Below are 19,690 nucleotides of genomic sequence, written 5' to 3'. Positions count from 1 at the left end.
AGTTCCTGTTAAAATTGGGTGATTTTCGTAATGATTAAGATGACCTTTAAAAATTTTTTTTAACGATTTACTTATTTTTATTGGAAAGTTGAATATACGGAGAGCAGGAGAGACAGAGAGGAAGATCTTCTTTCCACTGATTCACTCCCCAAGCGGCTGCTACGGCCTGGGCTGAGCCAAGCTGAAGCCAGGCACCAGGGGCTTCTGGGTCTGCCAAGCTGGTATAGGATCCTAAGGCTTTGGGCCATCCTGATTGCTTTCCCAGGCCACAAGCAGGGAGCTAGATGGGAAGTAGGCAGCTGAGACATGAACTAGAACTCATATGGGATCCTGGAGCATGCAAGGCAAGGACTTTAGCCACTAGGCTATTGCGCCAGACCCATCGTTTTAAAATTTGTCCTGTCTGTGTCCTATTCTCACCTCTGGAGTGATTCGGACATTCCTGGGAAGCCCTTTTACTGATTATGGATAATGTTGCCAGTGTATTTAAAAGGACTGCTTGGGCCTGGCGCGGTGGTGCAGTGGTTAAGGTCCTCACCTTGCACCCCCGGGATCCCATATGGGCGCCGGTTCTATCCCAGCAGCCCCGCTTCCCTTCCAGCTCCCTGCCTGTGGCCCAGGAAAGCAGTTGAGGACGGCCCAAGGCTTTGGGACCCTGCACCCGTGTGGGAGACCTGGAAGAGGCTCCTGGCTTCGGACTGGCATAGCATCGGCCGTTGCGCTCACTTGGGGAGTGAATCATCGGACGGAAGATCTTCCTCTCTGTCTCTCCTCTCTGTATATCCACCTTTCCAATAAAAAAATAATAAACATAAATCTTTTAAAAAAAAAGGACTGCTTTGTTCTGTACTTTCTCTGAAGTGAGTATATAAACAACCTCCATTATGGAATTAATTTTTTAAAAAGATTTACATATTTTTTTTGGAAAGGTAGGTATACAGACAGGAGGAAAGACAGAGAGGAAGATTTTCCATCCGATGGTTCACTCCCCAAGTGACTGCAATGGCTGATGCTATGCCGATCCGAAGCCAGGACCCAGGAGCTCTTCCGGGTATCCCATGTGGGTGCAGGGTCCCAAAGCTTTGGGCCATCCTCGACTGCTTTCCCAGGCCACAAGCAGGGAGTTGGATGGGAAGTGGGGCCGCCGGGATTAGAACTGGCGCCCATATGGGGTCCCAGCATGTGCAAGGTGAAGACTTTAACCACTATGCTATCGTGCCAGGCCCTAAAATTAATTTTATATTGTTGGCATTAGTTGTCCAGTTGAATACGAAGATATTTGCACAGTATCTTCCATGAAGTGTCTCCTGCTTTAGTTAAATGTTTTTTTCTTTTTATATCCAAGTTGGAAACAAAAGCATTACCATTATATGATATGTTGTACCTTTAGTGACAGGGTGTATGTATAGCATTTGTGACTTTAAGATCAGGTACTTGTGTCATATTTAAAGATTTCCATCTAACTATTTGAAATGGTTACAGATAGTTCAGTAAGTGGGCTCTGTTGAGAGTGGTTAAGTATAATAGGTCTTGTTTTAGTGAATATAAATTTTAGTTATTCAGAATTTCATTGTGGCACATTGAAATACTGTGCCTTTCTCGTCTGTTCTGTGAAACTATTCTTCTTGCCCCTCGAGGGACCATTGGCGTAATTGAGCTAAGGGTCTCTTTCCACAGGATTGAGCGTGTTCAAGTGTATCACTCATTGTCATGTAGAATATTCACAGTGTTCGCCGATCCCCCATATCTAGGGCGAGTGTGTTTTTAATACGTTTTCTTTGTGTTTTGAACTTTGATGTTGAACGTTGAATTGTCCCTGTTTTCACTGATTGCAGCTGATCTTTTCCCCCAGATATTTACCGAAAGCCTCTTGTGCTCCAGCCTTCTCGAGAACATTCAGCTGGCCGGGCAGATGATGCACTGCGCTGCCTCGCCAGTGCCCGCGGCCACCGCGGCCGCCGCCAAGGGGAGAACCCCGTACAGGGTCAGTTACCAGAAAAGCGTTGACTTGGTTCTGGCTGCCAGCAGAGAGTACTTCAACTCTTCCACCAACCTGACTGACAGCTGCATGGGTCTGGCCAGGTGGGTTCACGCTCTCATCCTCCCTGCAAGCAACAGCGCTCCAGGTGAGGTGGACACTGTTTTTGTTGCTGGAATGTGATGGGTGGAATACCTGGCGGTACGTCTTCACTGCTTCTCTACCGTGTTTCCGCAGTCATTTCTTGTGTGTAATCTGTAGAAACTGCGGTATTTGTTCCTCTGTTTAAAAAGATTCTGGTAATTGTGGAAATGTTGTGCACGTGTGTGTGGTGTTGGCTCTGTTTGGAGTCAAGGGACTTGATCAGTGACAAAGCTCCAAAGTTGTCCTCAGGTGGAAGTTTCTGGAATGTAGTTTCACTCTTGGGTTTTTACATTGCTGTTTCCATCTACTCCTCTTGTTTGACAAAACAAAGCCGTGTTCCATGATCTCAGTTCTCATAAATTATATATGTAACATTGCATTTTTTCCTAGAAAGCTTATTCATTATTTAAAGATAGTTTTTCTGAGTTTTCTTTTTATAAGATGAGAAGAGTCCAGTAAACTCTTTTTTTTTTAACATTTATTTTTATTATTATTATTATTTTTATTGGAAAGGCGGATATACAGAGAGGAGAGACAGAGAGGAAGATCTTCCGTCCGATGATTCACTCCCCAAGTCAGCGCAATGGCCGATGCTATGCCGATCCGAAGCCAGGATCCTCTTCCAGGTCTCCCACACGGCTGCAGGGTCCCAAAGCTTTGGGCTGTCCTTTACTGCTTTTCTGGGCCACAGGCAGGGAGCTGGAAGGGAAGCGGGGCTGCTGGGATAGAACCGGCGCCCATATGGGATCCCGGGGGTGCAAGGTGAGGACCTTAACCACTGCGCCAGAGTGCCGGGCCCGAGTCCAGTAAACTCTTAACCACAGAAAGTAAAATCTGTGCTGTAGCGTGCTGGAGAATGCGAAGCTGGGACAACTTTGCTTTCAGTGTTGTAGAAGCTGCGCGGTGATGAGGTGCGTTTGCTCCTCTTGCAGCCCCTAGCCAGGCTCCTGTGACGTCACACCCCCTCGCTGCTGGCCCCTCCTCCGAGAGTCCCTTGTCCTCCTGCGTGGCCTTTCTCTTCCTGTGCGTCTCTGCAAGAATCAGTCTATCTGGTTTTGCTTTGATATTTCCTTTTAGACCCTGTTGTACTTTGCTTAGAACTGGGTGGATTGTCCTTCATTTCTGGACATTCATTCACTTTGTAGCTTAGTTTTCTTTCTCACAGGCAACTGCCAGTGTTTCTGAGGATCTGAATTTCTTATGTAATTGTTGAGTTCTTTGTTCTGCTTTTATAAACTTTATGGAAAAATTAAAAAATTTTTTGTTTGAGGAGGAGTAAAAGAGAAGGTTATATACATATAGACAGGGTTTTCCAACATGTTTTCTCAAGCCATGCGATTGAATTTGACAATCTTTGTTTACAAGTAATTACCTATTCTGTTTATTTTCTCCCGTGGAATTTACTTCTGTTTCAAATGATGAAAATATCAAAACTTGGAGTTGTGTTTGACCTAATCTTTTTGGCAGATGTTTCTCAGGGATTATTATAAGAAGTATTCTTAGTATTTTCCCTGTAGTGAATCTCTCCCTACTCCTCCAGAATACCCCCTCGTTATACAGAGATGCCGTCTGGTGCAACGTGGCGCTGAGCTGATCGCTGTCTGTGAACACGAGTAGAGTTCGGTGTTTACAACTGTGTGGAACATAGCAAATTGCACACACACCCTATGACCTTATTTTTGTTTTTCTTTTGAAAGGCAGAGTGACAGATGGAGAAAGACAGAGAGACAGAGAGAGAGACAGAGAGAGAGAGAGAGAGAGAGAGAGAGAGTCTCATCTGCTGATCACTCACCAGGTAACTGCCACATGCAGAGCTCGGGTAGGTCAGGGCAGTGTCATCCCAGAAGCGGGGAGCAGGCACACACACTTGGGCCATATAGTGTCAGTGTAAGTTATATATAGGATGCCATCTTCCACTGTTTCCCAGAGATTGGTGAAATGCCAGCATTGCAAGTGACGACCCGATTGATGAAAGTGTTACTAACTAGTTTGTTTAATTGAAGAAGCAATAAGTGGGTCTGGCATGATAACCTAGCGGCTAAATCCTTAACTTTTATGGGCCAGGATCCCATATGGGTGCCGTTTTGTGTTCTGGATGCCCCACTCCCTTCCAGCTCCCTGCTTGTGGTCTGGGAAAGCAGTTGAGGACAGCCCAGAGCTTTGGGACTCTGTACCCGCGTGGGAAATGCAGAAGAGGGTCCTGGCTCCTGGCTTTGGATTGGCCCAGCTCTAGCCATTGCAGCCACTTGTTGAGTGAAGCAGCAAATGGAAGATCCTTTTCTGTGGAATCTGTCTTTTAAATATAAAGAAGTAAATCTGAAAATATATACATCCTATAATAATAATTAAAGAGAATAAGTATCCAGACCGTGTGGAGAGGTTTGTACAGACACATCTCACTCCTCATTTTTAATCCCTTAACTTACTCTTCATGTATTTTTAAAGTAGTTTATTTTGTATTCTTTCAAAATATTTTATTGAATTTTATGTTTTTTTTTTTTTCTTTTCAGTAGCAGGTTGGTTCCTACTATCTAGAAATGCCTCTATGTCTTTTTTTTTCTCAACAAAGTCAGTCACTTTCATTTAAAAGAAACAGTACAAATAAGTGCAAAATTAAATGTCAGGATTAAATACACATGTGAATAGCATGTGTACTTTACATGAAAATCCACATATAATGCAAAGCATTTATAGGACAATGAAGGAAATGGTAAGATTGAACTTGCGGCTACGTAGATTTTAAATTTGTAACTTGAAATAAAAAAGTATAAAATTAAGCTTGTTTAAAGGAAAGTTAATAAAATTAAATATATTTCTCAGGTTGACAACGTGACTCGCATAAACTGCAAGTTTAGCTTGTGGGTTCCTGGAGAGGAGGCGCAACCTGAGGAAGTGGGGTGACAGCGCTCTCTAAAGCAACTGACAGAGGCTATTTCCTGGGCTGCAGTTTGTGTACATTCAGCAAAGCAATAGTTCAAACATAGTTCAGCTCCGACATGGGTTAGGATGTCCAGGTTTGATGTACACCGCGTGCGATATGTGAGCAGGGAGTTCCACGAGAGCTCGCAAGGCACAGGATCAAAGTGCGTTGGGGTGGGATAAGGAACACTGCTTTGACGCAGGATGACAGGCTAAGTCCAGATGTTCGTCGTATCAGGAAAGCCAGAGCGCACATCCACGGACTCACTGGGGAAGAGCGCACTCTGGCTGAGAGGCCTTCACCTCCTCTTTGCTGGAGCCTGTTCTCAACAGGATCCCACAGGCCTCTGCTGGCCCAGCCACCCCGATGGATGTATTCCAACAATAAACTCTTTAGTTAAGGAATTTTCCTTTCATTAATGTAGCTATTCTTGTCGAGGGAGGGGAAGAGGAAGACGGAGATGGAGGTAGATGGCAGCTGGCTGAAGCTCGTCCTCCTCCTGCCCAAGTCCCTTTTCTAGGACTAAATTACTGACTGGCCAGTACTGTGTTCCCAGCACTCACAGAGAGAAACTCAGTTCTGCTTGAAAGCTTTTGGCATGGGTACAGTGTTGCTTTATTCTTCTTTGATTGTATATTGTTCCTTAAAAAAAAAGAGATTTATTTATTTAGTTAGTTAATTTTAGAGTCATAATTAGAGAGAGAAAAGAGAAAAAGGGAAACAGTGAATCTTACATCTGCTGGTTTCCTCTCCAGGTGGCTGCAACAGCCAGAGCTGGCCCACGTGGGAGTCAGGAGCCCAGGCCTTCATTTAGGACTCCCACGTGGGTGTAGGGCCAAAGTCCTTGGGCCTTCTTCAGCTGATTTCTCTGGCAAGTTAACAGGGAGTTGAAGTGAACGTGTAGCAGCCAGGACTCACACCTGTGTCCATCCAGGATTTTGTACTGTGCATCCTTCAGTGTGCCATGACACAGCACCAGTCCTCTGTTGATTTTTATAAATTTCATAAATTTCACAAGCTGTGTGTTTCTTTTCATCTAAACAGCATAATGTTAGGGAACATCTATGATTTTATGTCTTTGAACATGTGTAAGGTTATCTATAGTACAAATTTCTGAACTATAACTTCTAGATTAGGAGTTAAATGCGTGTAAGATTTTGATGGCAGTTACAGACCTTTTCTGCTTGAAGCGACAGTGATTGTGGGTACTCAGCTGATTTAAATCCTACATGTTTACAACAATTCATTCCTTGAGACATGGCTTTTGGACCTTAATACCTGTGTGTCGTGAAGGTCCTGGTGGCTTGATGTCTGCCTGTCTTCCTAGTCTTGTGCACCTAATGTTCCTTCATAGCTTTAAGAAAGTAGGTTTGCTCATTGTTTGTTTGAAGCACACAGTTGCAGAGAGGAAAGAGAGAAGAGGGAGAAAGAGTTGCATCTTTCCTAAATCATTCTCCAAGTGATTGCCACGGTCTGGACTGGAGCATGCTGAAACCATGAGTCCAGACTTCCAGCTTCCCACGTGGGTGGCAGGCACAGGTGCGTGGGCCTTCTCCCACCACTTCTCTCAGCTGCATTTGGACGGAGCTAGATTGCAAGGAGCGCTTATGTGGGATGCTGGTGTTGCAAGCTGTGGCTTAACACACTAACTTACAACGCTCGGTCCACAGAAATAGCATTATTCACTAAAAATACCTGTTAAGTATATTTTGTCTGGATATTCAAAAATGTACATAAAATATAAGGTTTTAGGTGTGGAAATAGTGCGTTTCTCCTTTATCATCAGAAAAACATATCTTATACAGTTTCTTTAGTCATTTCGGGTTTTTTTTTTTTTTGGCATTCTGAGTTGTGACCAAACCACTACTCTCGTATTTGTTCTTTTCCCTAGAACAGAGGCTAGAAATTGTCTGAGTTCTGCTTTTCCTGCTTTCTAGTGCAGTCGTTAGCGTTGGGTTCAGCAGCATGAAGGGTACTGTGTGGCGTTAGGATGTTTCCCCCCAGTGAACCCGCTCTGTACCGTCAGTGTAACTGTGGGTAGATCACGGCACCTCGCTGGGCGTGCGTTTCTTCTGTGGGTAGCAGATGGTACTGTTTGCCCACTCTGTCGGCTTGCTGTGAGCAGTGAGATAACAGCATCTGGTCGGCTGTGCAACAGAGTACATGTTTGATGAGTGTCTGTGGGGCTGCATGTTAAGTATGGAAAGGTAACTTGGCGTGACATGCATTACTTCTTTTTAAAAATTCATTTCCCCTAGGTGCTGTTTACAGCTGATAACCGATAGACCCACTGCCATTCAGGAGGAGCTTGATCTTATTCAGGCCCTTGGATGTCTTGAAGAATGTGGGGTCAAGATTCTTCCCTTGCAAGGTGAGTTTTGTACTTACTAGCAAGTGTTTTGTTTGTTTTCCCTTTTTAAGCTAAAAAATAACTGATTAATTAATCTGGTAGTAGTGTCTACCCCATTTTCAAATGAAATATGAAGTAGAAACATAAAAGAAATGAAGCCAACATTTTACTGCAAATTTAGTTTTTGAAGTTTGCGTTTAAGGCATTTAAAGAAGTCACGTTAGTAACAGCAGTGAGGCTAGTGGATGGAAAAACGATCAGCGTTGCGGATTATGAAGAAGAGTTTGAGATTTAAATTAGTTTTGGTATACATTTTATTTTTTTATTTTTTTCAGTTCCACAGACTTCTTTTAATGCTTATTCCAGAGTATTCTTTAATTACATGGGTTTCTTCTTTTTAATCAGGTGATAGGAAATTCTTATTTAGATTTTCATTACTACTAGAGCCATCTTGATGTTGCTGAAGTCCATTCCTGTAAGTGTGAAGGCTGCGTAGCACCATTCCGACAGGACCCTGTCACGCAGTCACATGTCTGCTTTGCACTTGCAGTACGTTAGACACCACCCAACCACACCTGGCATAGGCGAGGGAATTTCCTGTCCCTGCACTGTGGGACCTCCGTGTGTTGGTGTGCCTGCCGTCTGCTGCTAATCTTTAATCTGTGTTCCTAACTCTGGAAATGTTTGGGACTGACTGTGTTAATGGTTGGGTGTTGCCGATTGCTTCCATCCCTCAGCCTCTTTCCTGCTAATTCACAGCTACATCTCTTGCGATTGTTTCCCGTTTTTGTTATTCCCCGCACCTCCAGCTAGTGAAGGTCGGGTGCAGGTCCCTTGGGGTCTGTGCAGAGTTGGGTGGGTCTTCCAGAGCGTGAGCCATTGCTTTCATGGAGATTTCATTGTGATTGTACTCAAAGTTAGGATTTTGCTTCTCAGATAAATACATTATCATGGAAAAAGGTAATATTATTGTCACCTTCAGTATCATTTGGAAATAAAAACATCTGTAAAGAAAATACATTTGATGTGATTGTTAAGTCACTAGAAAATTCTTAGCCGTACCATTTATGTTTTTTTTGGATCAAATCATATTAAAGTCGTGGTGTTTGAGTTACTGGCAAGCATGCTGGGTTTGTTCTCAAACATCGTAGATCATTACTTTCCCCTCAAATATTTATTTAATTTCAGTTTTCAGTGAGGAAACAGTCCAGAGCTCAATGAAACCTCTACTCTGTGTGTCTCTTAGTAGGCCAAGTAATTAAAAAATGTTAGCCATTTTGTTATGATATCAGTTGATATATCAAATATCAAATAATAGCAAACTTATATAAAAATTTTTATAGTTCTTTAAGTGCTATCAAAATTTGAAATATTAAATTAATTTTTGTATTAATTAATGTTTGTATTAAATTTTAATGTTATTTTGAGAAAAATTTACTTTATTTGAAAGACAGTTGCAGCGAAAAAGAGTGAGAGCGAGACACAGAAGCTCTGCCTGGCTCTCCCACACAGATGGCAAGGAGACAGATACCTGAGCTGCCTTCTGCCTTCGCAGGTGCAGAAGTACAGGGCTGCACTGGAAATGGAACAGCTGGGATTTGAACCACATTCACATGGGATGATGGTGTCATCGGTGGAAGCTTAGCTAGCTTTGTCACAGTGCAGGCCCCAGACCTTGATTTTCTGTGGTAGTTTATTAGCGCTGTGTTTGCTGGCAGTATTGGGGTATACTCATGCTATATCCTAATGGTGTATACAAGTGGCCGCAACCAAATCTGCTACCCTGCTGTAGCTTCTGAGATTTTTGTAGCGAAGGAATGTTTTTTTTTTTTCTAATTTTTAAAATTTTATTTTTGGCAATCTCTACTTGATTAGGGTACAAAGGTTCAAGGGCTGCAGGAAAGTGGGTAAGACCATCATTTCCACATTTTTCCCCTCTATCTGGGGTAAAGGGGGAGGTAAAGGGATAAGCCCCACCCAGTCTCCAACCCATCCCAGGTCACTGATGTGGGGCATGCTCTGAGGGTCTTGCTCAGGTGGTTTTGATAGTTCACTAGTTAGGAATCGCTGCCAATCTTGCCACTCCAAGAACGAACAAATTGGTGCAGAACTCACTGGTCCACATAGTCCATTTCAGAGTCTCCATTTGCCCAGTTTTTCACTGCCAACATATGGCTAGGGTAGTTGATTGACTTGTTCTGTCCTCTGTCTTTTCATGGTTAGGGTTTTGAGTCCTGCAGTTCGATTGAGGGGATCCCTGAAGAAACTTTGTCTGAGGTGATCCCAGACCAGATTCTTATGTGTACTTGTAAGTACAGGGAGCGATATAGTCCATCACCTCAATGAGCTGGTGTTTGCAGTTGCTGGGTCGGTTCTGTTTCCAGCCCTGACTTCCACTGGAACCAATGGGTGTTGCAGTCCAGCTTGATTCTGCCCAGCACACACTTGGCCCTCACATAAACCAGTGAGAGCTACAGCCTAGTTGGATCGACCCACAATAACTCCTACCAGGCCCACCCCCTACCCTAGTTCCCATCCTTGCCAGTGTGTGCAGCAGACTAGTGGGGTCTGTCCCACATCCCATTTGACTCTCATACATATCAGTGGGCACTGAAACCTAGTTCATCCTAACCAGCTCCACTGTCCAGCCCACACACCTGCTGTTGGGTGCCTTTCTGTGTAGCCGCCCCTGTGCCTTTCCTGGTTTTCATGCCCTGTAGTGGGAGTGGTAACCCAAGAGGGAGGAGCCCACTATTTCTGCAAAGGAATGTTTTAAGAAAGACATTTTCCCCCCATGTCTTGATAGTTTTCCTGCTCGGGATATTGATTTGGAGTTTCCTGTTGCAACTATCAGATAGCCTTCTTGATATGGAGTTGGAATACTGCCTTTGTATATTGTGTGTTGTGTTGTGTTTATCCCATAGATACAATTTAGATTCCCACTGCCTTTTGTTTTCATCAGTAATACCAGAGAAATAGTCACTTGTTATTAGAAATGCCAGAGAAACAGGCAATTGTTCCGGTTCTGATAATTTTATTGTACTCAGTGCACACTGTTTATTTTGTCAACTTGGGTTTGTTGTAAAGTTTTCTTTGCCCACACTATAGAAGTTGTGTTTCTCATGAAATGAAGGTTGGTGGTATTAGCTATGTAATAATTAAGGCGTTAATAGAAAGTAAGAATAGAAATAGTATGTAAAGGTGATTGTATATGGAATCACATTTGGGATAATTGTTCATGGGATATGTGTATGATTTGTCATAATTTTGATGCTTGAATTTTTCTTAATATTCAAATGATCCTTTTTTGTTATTCCAGTTATTCTGCCTATTTTTTTTTTTTTAAGATTTATTTATTTACTATTGGAAAGTCAGATATACAGAGAGGAGGAGAGACAGAGAGGAAGATCTTCCGTCCGATGATCCACTTCCCAAGTGAGTGCAACAGCTGGTGCTGTGCTGATCTGGAGCCATTATCCAGGAACTTCTCCCGGGTATCCCACACGGGTGCAGGGTCCCAAAGCTTTGGGCCGTCCTCGACTGCTTTCCCAGGCCACAAGCAGGGAGCTGGATGGGAAGTGGAGCTGCCGGGATTAGAACTGGCACCCATATGAGATCCCAGTGTGTTCAAGCTGAGGACTTTAGCCACTAGGCCATGGCGCCGGGCCCTATTCTGCCTATTCTTTATATATTAGGATATGGAGTTGTTGTAGGCTTGGGACAGTGTTGTTATAATGAGCCTAAACTACTAGTTACTACATAATTACTAAATGACTTTGGTTTTGAATTTCCTCATTTAAAAAAATTAAGATACTGGGTTGCCATGATGGCCTAATTGGCTAATACTCTGTCGTTAAGCACCAGCATCCCGTATGGGCATTGGTTCTTTTTTTTTAAAAAAAAGATTTATTTATTTATTTATTTTAAAGTCAGATAAACAGAGAGGAGGAGAGACAGAGAGGAAGATCTTCCGTCCGATGATCCACTCCCCAAGTGAGTGCAACGGGCCATCGTAATGGAGACCATCGTATCCAGATGTGAGGATGCAATGCAGTATGCATCTCTACTCCCAGATCAAAGATACACTCCCAAGGAAACTGTTAGCTATATTTTCACAATAGAATGCTGGACTTTGTGCCATTCTGCATGCCCACCATTATGGACATATTACTGTTTATGAAGAGCTATACCCTATAGTAATAATTTAAGGGAACTCAGTAGGGTGGGGAGAGAACTTGGAAAGGTACGGGAAATCCCAGGGCTTATAGAACTGTATCATTAAAATCGTAATAATAATAAAAAATGCTGTTGGAAAAAAAAAAACCTACCACAAAATGTGCTGGTGTGCTGACATCGTACTTGAAAAGGTGACGCATTTCTCCAGTGTCAGAGAGTCAGTTCATTTGATGCTTTGGAAAGCTGTTCTAAAGAGGCAATCCATGTTGTACATTGTTTATTTTGAATTTTTGCATTACAATTGTGCCTTTAATTTTAATTTTTTCTTTGACAAAGACATTTTGTTCCTTGTTGTGTCATATTCCTGGTGACAAGTCTGTACCACGTCTTGCTTTTGCAGTGCGGTTGTGCTCTGATCGTATCAGCCTCATTAAGGAGTGTATCTCCCAGTCTCCCACATGCTACAGACAGTCCAGCAAACTCTTGAGTCTTGCAGAGTTGCTGAGGGTGGCAGGTAAGTTTTTTAAAAAGTAAGTAAAAGGATTGAACCATTCATTTAAATGAATCTCAGATTGTGACCAATGGATTGTAGAAAGTTTGGCCTCTTACAAAAATGTGTACCTATTTTGAGCTGCAGAAGACAGGTTTGTTCAAAGTGCATCGAGTTGTCTGTGAGAACCGTCTGGTTTGAGGCAGAAAACCCACCTTAGGCCTTCATAGTCAGTGGCTAACTTTGGTTTTACATTTGTGAATCTGAACAACTGGTTCAAAACTTTAAAAAAAAAGATTTATTTTTATTGGAGAGGCAGATATATATAGTGAGGAGGAGAGACAGAGAGAAATATCTTCTATCCAATGATTCATTCCCCAAGTGACCGCAACAGCCTTTGCTGAGCCAGGCTGAAACCAGGAAATCTCCCACAGGGGTGCAGGGTCCCAAGGCTTCAGGCCATCCTTGATTGCTTTCCCAGGCCACAAGCAGCAAGCTCGATGGGAAGCGGGGCTCCCGAGATTAGAACCCGTGCCCATATGGGATCCTGGCGTGATCAAGGCGAGGGCTTTAGCTGCTAGGTCACTGTGGTGGGCCCTGGTTCAAAACTTTGTGCATTTACCATTTGCTTGGGGTGATATTGATGGCGTTCAGGGAAATTTGAGGATCAGAAAATTAGGTTATCTGTTTTAGCACAGTTAAATTTCAGACCATGTCTTTCAAGGAAAAAATTTTTGACTAGGTTTTGTTTCTTTACTGACACTATTCTCATTAGAGTCTTTAAAATCATTTTCCTTTGTATTTCTGGTTTATGCTTATAGCTATGAAAACCGTTTTCTTTCATAACCACTGGATTCAAGTATTGTATTGAGACATATTATAGGTTCAAAGATAAAGGGATTTAGTTTACATTTTTATCTCATAGCAAGTTTAATACACAAGAATGTTAGTATTTGGAAATACTAATATATAGGAGCCTTACTCTTAGCATCTCTCATTTCAGTGAATGTTTCTTGCCAGTATCTTCAGGGTTAATGGAAAGCATAGCATTGATTTATTTGCTTTTGAAGTTGTAGCAGATTTGGAAAGGTGTTAGTGCTGTGACTGGGGTAGTTACTGATTTTAGGAGATAGTAGAAGATCAGAGGAGAAATTCAATGTAGAACTACACTGATTTCAGTGTCAGTCATTTCCATCTGGATGATGGAAACAGTCTTTCTTTACCAACAGGTTATGGGAGACCCAGGTAAGTTCTTGCATATGAAAAGAATTTTGCTAATCAGGGGAGAATTTCATAGGGATGTAGTTTATAAAAAACATATGAGAATATTTCTAGGCTGTTGTATGTTTTTCTTTTCCTTCTGGGATAAATTTTCCTTTTATCGACATTGTATCAAGATATAGCATCAGGAGTTGTATATGAATTTCTTATATGTGGGCTCTCTGAGTTTTTAATGTGAAGAATGTTCTTCAGTATTGTAGAATAGTGGTTTAATTTCTGCTGTTTAGGGCAATCTTGGCCATATTCTGTGTTTCAGGTTTTAATGTGGAAGCTATATTACAATTTAGCATGGCATTATCAGAAGATCAGGTGTTTGGGGCTCAGTGGCTGAGCTGCTGTTTGGGACATCCGTACTGCAGCGTAGGGAGCCTCTCTGGCCAATGGCTTCAACCTGGCCCTGACCTGACCTACGTGGACATTTGGAGAGGGAGGCAGCAGAGAGAAGTTAACCTATTTTGTGTCTTTCCCTCTGGACTGTGGTATTTTGGCCTAAATTCAAAACTGCTTCTTTGGGGCACAGATTTAGTCTGGTGATTAAGATAACCACTTGGTAAATGAGAGTGCCTGGATTTTATTTGTGGCTTCAGTTATTGACTACAGCTTCTTGCTAATGCAGACCCTCAGAGTGAGTGGGTGTGATGGTTCAAGGTATTGGGCCCCTGTCATGGAAATGGGAGACCTGGACAGAGTTCTTGGCTCCAAGCTCCTGGTTCTGCCCTTGACCATTGAAGCATTTGGAAAGTATGCCAGCAAATGCCAACTCCCTGTCTTTTTGTCATTTTCTCTCTCTCTCTCTCTCTCTCTCTCTCTCTCTCTCTCTCAATAAGTTAATTAATTTAAAACCGCTACCACCATGACCACAATAAAAACCATCTCTTTGAGCTTCATTCATTTACTTCTCTTTGTTGGTCAGCTCCAATGATATGTGTAGAATGTATATTTATTATTAGACTTTGTTTTTTCTTGAGAAGTGTCTTTTGTTACTTCTGGGAAGTTTCATGCCTTCGGGCTCTCTGTGTTGTAAAGTAGATTTCTCTAGCTTGGCTGAGCTCCCATCTTATTAGGATGCTTTAGTCCGAGCCAGAGTATTTGGTCTTGTGTGGCCCTGGTGGAGAGCAGGATTCTAGATTCCATCCCTGGTGAAGTCCCTGGTGTCTGTCTGCCTGCTAGACACCCAATTTGACATTAGGTGTTGGTTTCTGATTCAACTGCTCATTGTTTTGGGATAAGTGGGACATTTCTAATTAGTTAAGCTTAACTTTGATTTTACTGTTTCCACTGAGGTTTCCTTAAGTAGCAACCTGGCCCAGCTTATGGCGCTGTCTCAAAGTAATGGTGTCTCATTTAATCACTTAATGTGTTCAGTTCCAAATATCACAGACGTGGGGATTCATTGCAGAGGGGAAGAGGAGAGTGAATCGTTGCTGAGCTGAATAATTATCAGGAGTCAAGGTGGGGCTGGTTGAAGGGGACTGCCTAAATGGTTCTTAACCATACACAGGTCTCTTGCTGAATACAGCCCAGGGTTACCGGGGACGGTTGGGGATTGTGAGCATACAGAAAGTGATCCTGTACCTGGAGGGTTGGCGATTTTGGCTAAACTGACCAAACAGAATTGTTGCTAAAACTAGATCTGAGGACCTGCCCAAAATCAGTCTCTCTGAGTTCAGCTGAGCCCATCTGGAGTTTTTTCAAGGCATTAGTCTTTTTCACTTCTGGATACCACTTGTGTTCTTGTTCCTAAACGCTAGTGGAGTTTTTTAGAATAGACATGTTAGTGCTACCTTTTCTTCATTCTTTCATTTAATCCTCTACTCACTATTCTGCTTTTCTTTTTCTGAAAGATTTTTGTATTTTTATTAGAAAGGCAAATTTATAGAGAGAAAGGTAGATCTTCTGTCCGCTGGTTCATTCCCCAAATGACTGCAGTGGCTGGGCTGAGCCAATCTGAAGCCTTGAGCCAGGAGCCAGGAGCTTCCTCTGGATCTCCCATGCAGGTGCAGGGTTCCAAGGCTTTGGCCCATCCTCCACTGCCTTCTCAGGCTAGAGGTAGGGAGCTGGAGGGAAAGTAGAGTGACTGGGATACAAATGGGCACCCATGTGGGTTCCTGCACATGCAAGACGAGGATTTAGCCACTAGACTCTCTCGCCAGGCCCACTGTTCCTCTTCTTTAAAAAGATTCATTTATTTGAAAAGGGAAGAGAGAGAGAGAGAAAGGGAAAAAGAGGGGAGAGAGAAAGAGAATCTTGCATCTGCCGATTCACTCCCTGAAGGGCTGCAGTGGCTGGAGCTGGGCAGATCTGAAGCCAGGAGTTTCTTCTGTGTCTTCGACTTGGGTGCAGATGCCAAGGGCGTGGACCGTCTTCTGATGCTTTACCATGTGTGTTTGCAGGAAGGTAGATTGTAATGGAGCATCTGGAACTTGAACCAGCCCCCAAATGGCATGCTGGTGTCATAGGCGCTGGCTGTAGTTGCTGGGCCACAGTTAATCTGTCTTCTGTAGAAAGTGTGGATTTCTTCTCTGTTAGCTTAGCAGTGCTGGGACAGCTCCGGAGGTCGGTAAGCCACTCTGATTTTGAACTTTCTGGTTTAGAAATTTTAATTAGGACCTGATATTAATTCTCGATCTCTTGAGAGACTGAGGGCTAATTCCATGCTTAGTACGTAGATTGAAGGGTGAAATTGCTGTGACCTATTATCCTCTTTATGGTGTTAAAATCAATTTCATCTCTGTTTAATGAGCTATTTTATCAATCACTGCTGCCATCGTCCTGAAGTCGTTTCTATATTCTTACAGGTGAAGACGCAGAGGAAAGGCGCGGACAGGTTCTCATCCTTTTAGTAGAGCAAGCCCTTCGTTTCCATGACTATAAAGCAGCCAATATGCACTGCCAGGAGCTGATGGCCTCAGGTGAGAAAATGACTTACTTAGCACTGGGCTGGCATCCTCCATGCTGATGGACAATGCCTGTCCTGAGGTCAGTTGGCCTGGTTGGTAAGCAGCCAGATTTTGGCTTGAGGTAGTAATGTGCAGTGACAAATATGCAGGCTTGTTTATTAATGTATTTTAATGAGTTCAGATGTTACATTTTATCTGAAATTTTTTTCCACTTCTGAATAAAAGGCTCTCATAATTTTAAGAGTAAAAATTCTAATCAGATTCATGCATTTGTTACTAAAAAGAAAGGTAGAACTTTTTGGAACACCTATAGTTGTGTAGCCAAAATGGGAATATTTGTATTTTTTGTTTTTTAAAAAATAAACAGCATAGTTCTTACTAAACTAATATTAAGAATTTAGGATCATTTCCAAAGCTAAAATTTTCCATACTGAAATTCAGATTCAAGTCTCTGAAGGATAAGTAAATGGTATGTTGAATAATTTCTCATTTAAAGAATGTTTCCTTGTTGAGACAGGAAGTGATGTCATCTTACCAGGGGCTCTGTATTAAATCTATTTTTTTGTTGTCTCTAAAGTATGAACTCCTATACACCTCATTACCCACAATCCTTACCTTAATAGTGACTATTTAAAGTGCAGTGTTTCATATCCCCATAACCTTGGCAGCTATGTATTTACATGATGTGCACCCTTTGAATGTACAGTGTACTCTGCTGCCATTGTGCTGGTCTTGTTGGGTCCTGAATTTGTCCCACAGCCTTGAACAGAGGAGTTTCACACAAGATTTGCAAAAGCAAAGAAACTTTATGGCTAGCGCACTAGGGTCCAAGTCTCAAGCAGTGTAGTGGAGTCTTGACAAGGACCCCCGCTCAGACATTTTACTTAGTTCATATAGGGTTTTGCCTATAATTCCAGGAATGGGCCATCAACTCCATGAACAAACACATTGTGATTGGTCAGATAAGATTGTGATTGGTCAGTTTCTATCACTCATGACCACTCTGGTGGTCAGTCTCTCTTCTCCGTGACCAGCCCAGTGGTCAGCCTCTATTGCCATGACCACCTGACGACTAGGGACTTTTCCAGGTCTCCTCTGATTGGTTGGCTCTGTCTCGGGTGTGTGGTGGCCCACTTCGGGGAAGTGGGTGCCTCAGTTCTTGGGATTGAAACTTAGGCCTAGTCTGTCTGAGGCCTGTCTGAAGCCTGTCCTGGCTTTACCTTGGCTCTGTTTGCAGCAAGCGCAGACTTAGCAATCTGCGTAACAATCGATCAATCAGCATCACTCTAACATCATTTATCCTATATTCTAATTACTATTACTTATATGACTCTCTACTGATTTGCTCTCTTAACATCTACATGTTTGTTATAATTACCTTATTACTAGATACTTATTTAATGCTATGCCCTGACCTTAATCTCTATAATCACCTAATGTTACCTTTAAGTATTTATGTTTTTGTCATTAACTTTATTTTCTTTGTTGCTAGACATCCATTCACTTTGAACTATTTTTTAATGCTGCTCCCTAATACTGTTCTTCACTACTATCATCCTAGTACTGTTTATCTATTACTTAACACACTATTTTCTTCATTCATCTGTCACTCAGTACACTTTAGCACCACTCAGCTTCTGTTTGAATTTCACAGCCTCACAGCCTCTGTGACAACATTTAAAACTCCAGAACGTAACTCAGCAGTCTACAAATTTAGCATTTGGAAATTGACTTTAAAAGAGATTTCTAGGAGTTTGCTCAGTGGCTCAGTTGGCTAAACCAAATTATCAGGGGGAGTGGTGGGCGGCATTAGGGCGACGCTGCCTGAAAGAATCCTAATGGGATCTAGGGCTCTTGCTGAGTGCAGTCCATGGTCACCAGTGAGGGTCAGTCTTGGGAGTGCTGGGTCACCATATGGGTGCTGCTTTGTGTCCTGGCTGCTCCTCTTCCAATCCTGTTCCTTGCTTGTGGCCTTGGAAAGCAGAGGAGGATAGCCTAACACCTTGGGACCCTGCACTCCAGTGAGAGACCTGGAAGAAGTTCCTGGCTCCTGGCTGTGTATTAGCTCAGCTCTGACTGTTGCAGCCATTTGAGGAGTGAAGCAATAGGTGAAAGATTCTCTCTCTCTCTCATCCTTCCTTTCTTCCTTTCTTCGTTTAAATCTACCTTTCCAGTAAAAGCTCTAGTCTATAATATGAACTATGTGGTGTTGACATTACAGTCAAATTCGGCATGGTTATGATCCTCTAAATAACATTACTTTATTAGTTAAAATTTATTTATGTAAACGACTTTCAGATAATTTTACTCCTGAAAGAATAGCAACCTGAAAAGTATTTTTCTAATTGGAGAAATTATTCTTGCCTCAGTCCTTTGTTTACAAGAATGACCTACTTTCAAGCTGGAACTCCTTTGAATAAGAATAAAAATATATTTTAAATATATGTTAGAAATCCAGGATATGACGTTGTATGGAAAAAAAATGCCTGCTGGGAGTCAGGATTGACTGTATTTTCAGCAATGTCCTTGGGAGTGTGTCCTCTTGTAGCAAGAGAAAGGTGACATGCAGCTTTGTGTCATGTTTCTTTTTCCATCATTTTTCTGCTTACAGCTTAGTTTTTTTTTTTAAAGATTTATTATTTTTCATTGAAAAGTCAGATTTTGGGCTCGGCAGCGTGACCTAGCAGCTAAAGTCCTCGCCTAGAATGCGCCCGGGATCCCATATGGACGCCAGTTCTAATCCCGGCAGCTCCACTTCCCTTCCAGCTCCCTGCTTGTGGCCTGGGAAAGCAGTCGAGGACAGCCCAAGGCTTTGGGACCCTGCACCCATGTGGGAGACCTGGAAGAAGTTTCTGGATCCTGGCTTCGGATTGGCATAGCATCGACCGTTGCGCTCACTTGTGGGGTGAATCATCGGACGGAAGATCTTCCTCTCTGTCTCTCCTCTCTGTATAGCTGACTTTCTAATAAATAAATAAATCTATTAAAAAAAAAGAAAAGTCAGATTTTACAGAGAGAAGGAAGAACAGAGAGAAAGATCTTCCATCCTCTGTTTTACTCACCAAGTGGCTGCAACAACTGGAGCTGAGCCTGTCTGAAGCCAGGAACCTGGAGCTTCTTCTGGGTCTCCCATGCAAGTGCAGGATCCCAAGGCTTTGGGCCATCCTGGAATGCTATGCCAAGCCACAAGCAGGGAGCTAGAAGGTAAGAGGAGCAGCTGCCATGATATAAACTGGTGTCCATATGGGATTGTTGCACATGCAAGACGAGGGTTTGGCCACTGTGCTGGGTCCACATCTTACTTTTTAATACAAATGTTATGTTATCCTGTCAATGACCAAAGAGGAAGATGTTATTTTCATTATCCTTTTGTAGTAATAAAGAAAGTATGAAAACCAGAGGTTGGTAGCCGCTTGGACATAGCCTTGAGTTGTTTGAATTCAGTCACAGT

At 42.6% G+C, this 19,690-nt stretch overlaps 1 protein-coding gene across 2 annotated transcripts in view; it reads left to right on the top strand.

Moving 5' to 3' along the window:
* The window catches only part of NBAS (NBAS subunit of NRZ tethering complex), a 300,840-nt gene that overhangs the window by 136,278 nt on the left and 144,872 nt on the right, over nt 1-19,690 (top strand). For both annotated transcript variants that reach the window (XM_040992846.1, XM_040992845.1), the window contains exons 30-33: nt 1,853-2,082; nt 7,301-7,413; nt 11,969-12,082; nt 16,138-16,251. In XM_040992846.1, the coding sequence (XP_040848780.1) occupies nt 1,853-2,082; nt 7,301-7,413; nt 11,969-12,082; nt 16,138-16,251 (571 nt within the window). The remainder of the gene's footprint in view (nt 1-1,852; nt 2,083-7,300; nt 7,414-11,968; nt 12,083-16,137; nt 16,252-19,690) is intronic.

This window comes from Ochotona curzoniae, unplaced genomic scaffold, assembly GCF_017591425.1.
Source record: "Ochotona curzoniae isolate NIBS_2020 unplaced genomic scaffold, NIBS_Ocur_1.0 contig_883, whole genome shotgun sequence".
NCBI classification, from domain to species: Eukaryota; Metazoa; Chordata; class Mammalia; order Lagomorpha; family Ochotonidae; genus Ochotona; species Ochotona curzoniae.
The sequence above is the reverse complement of the archived record's forward strand: the minus strand, read 5'-3'. Positions and strand labels throughout refer to the sequence as shown.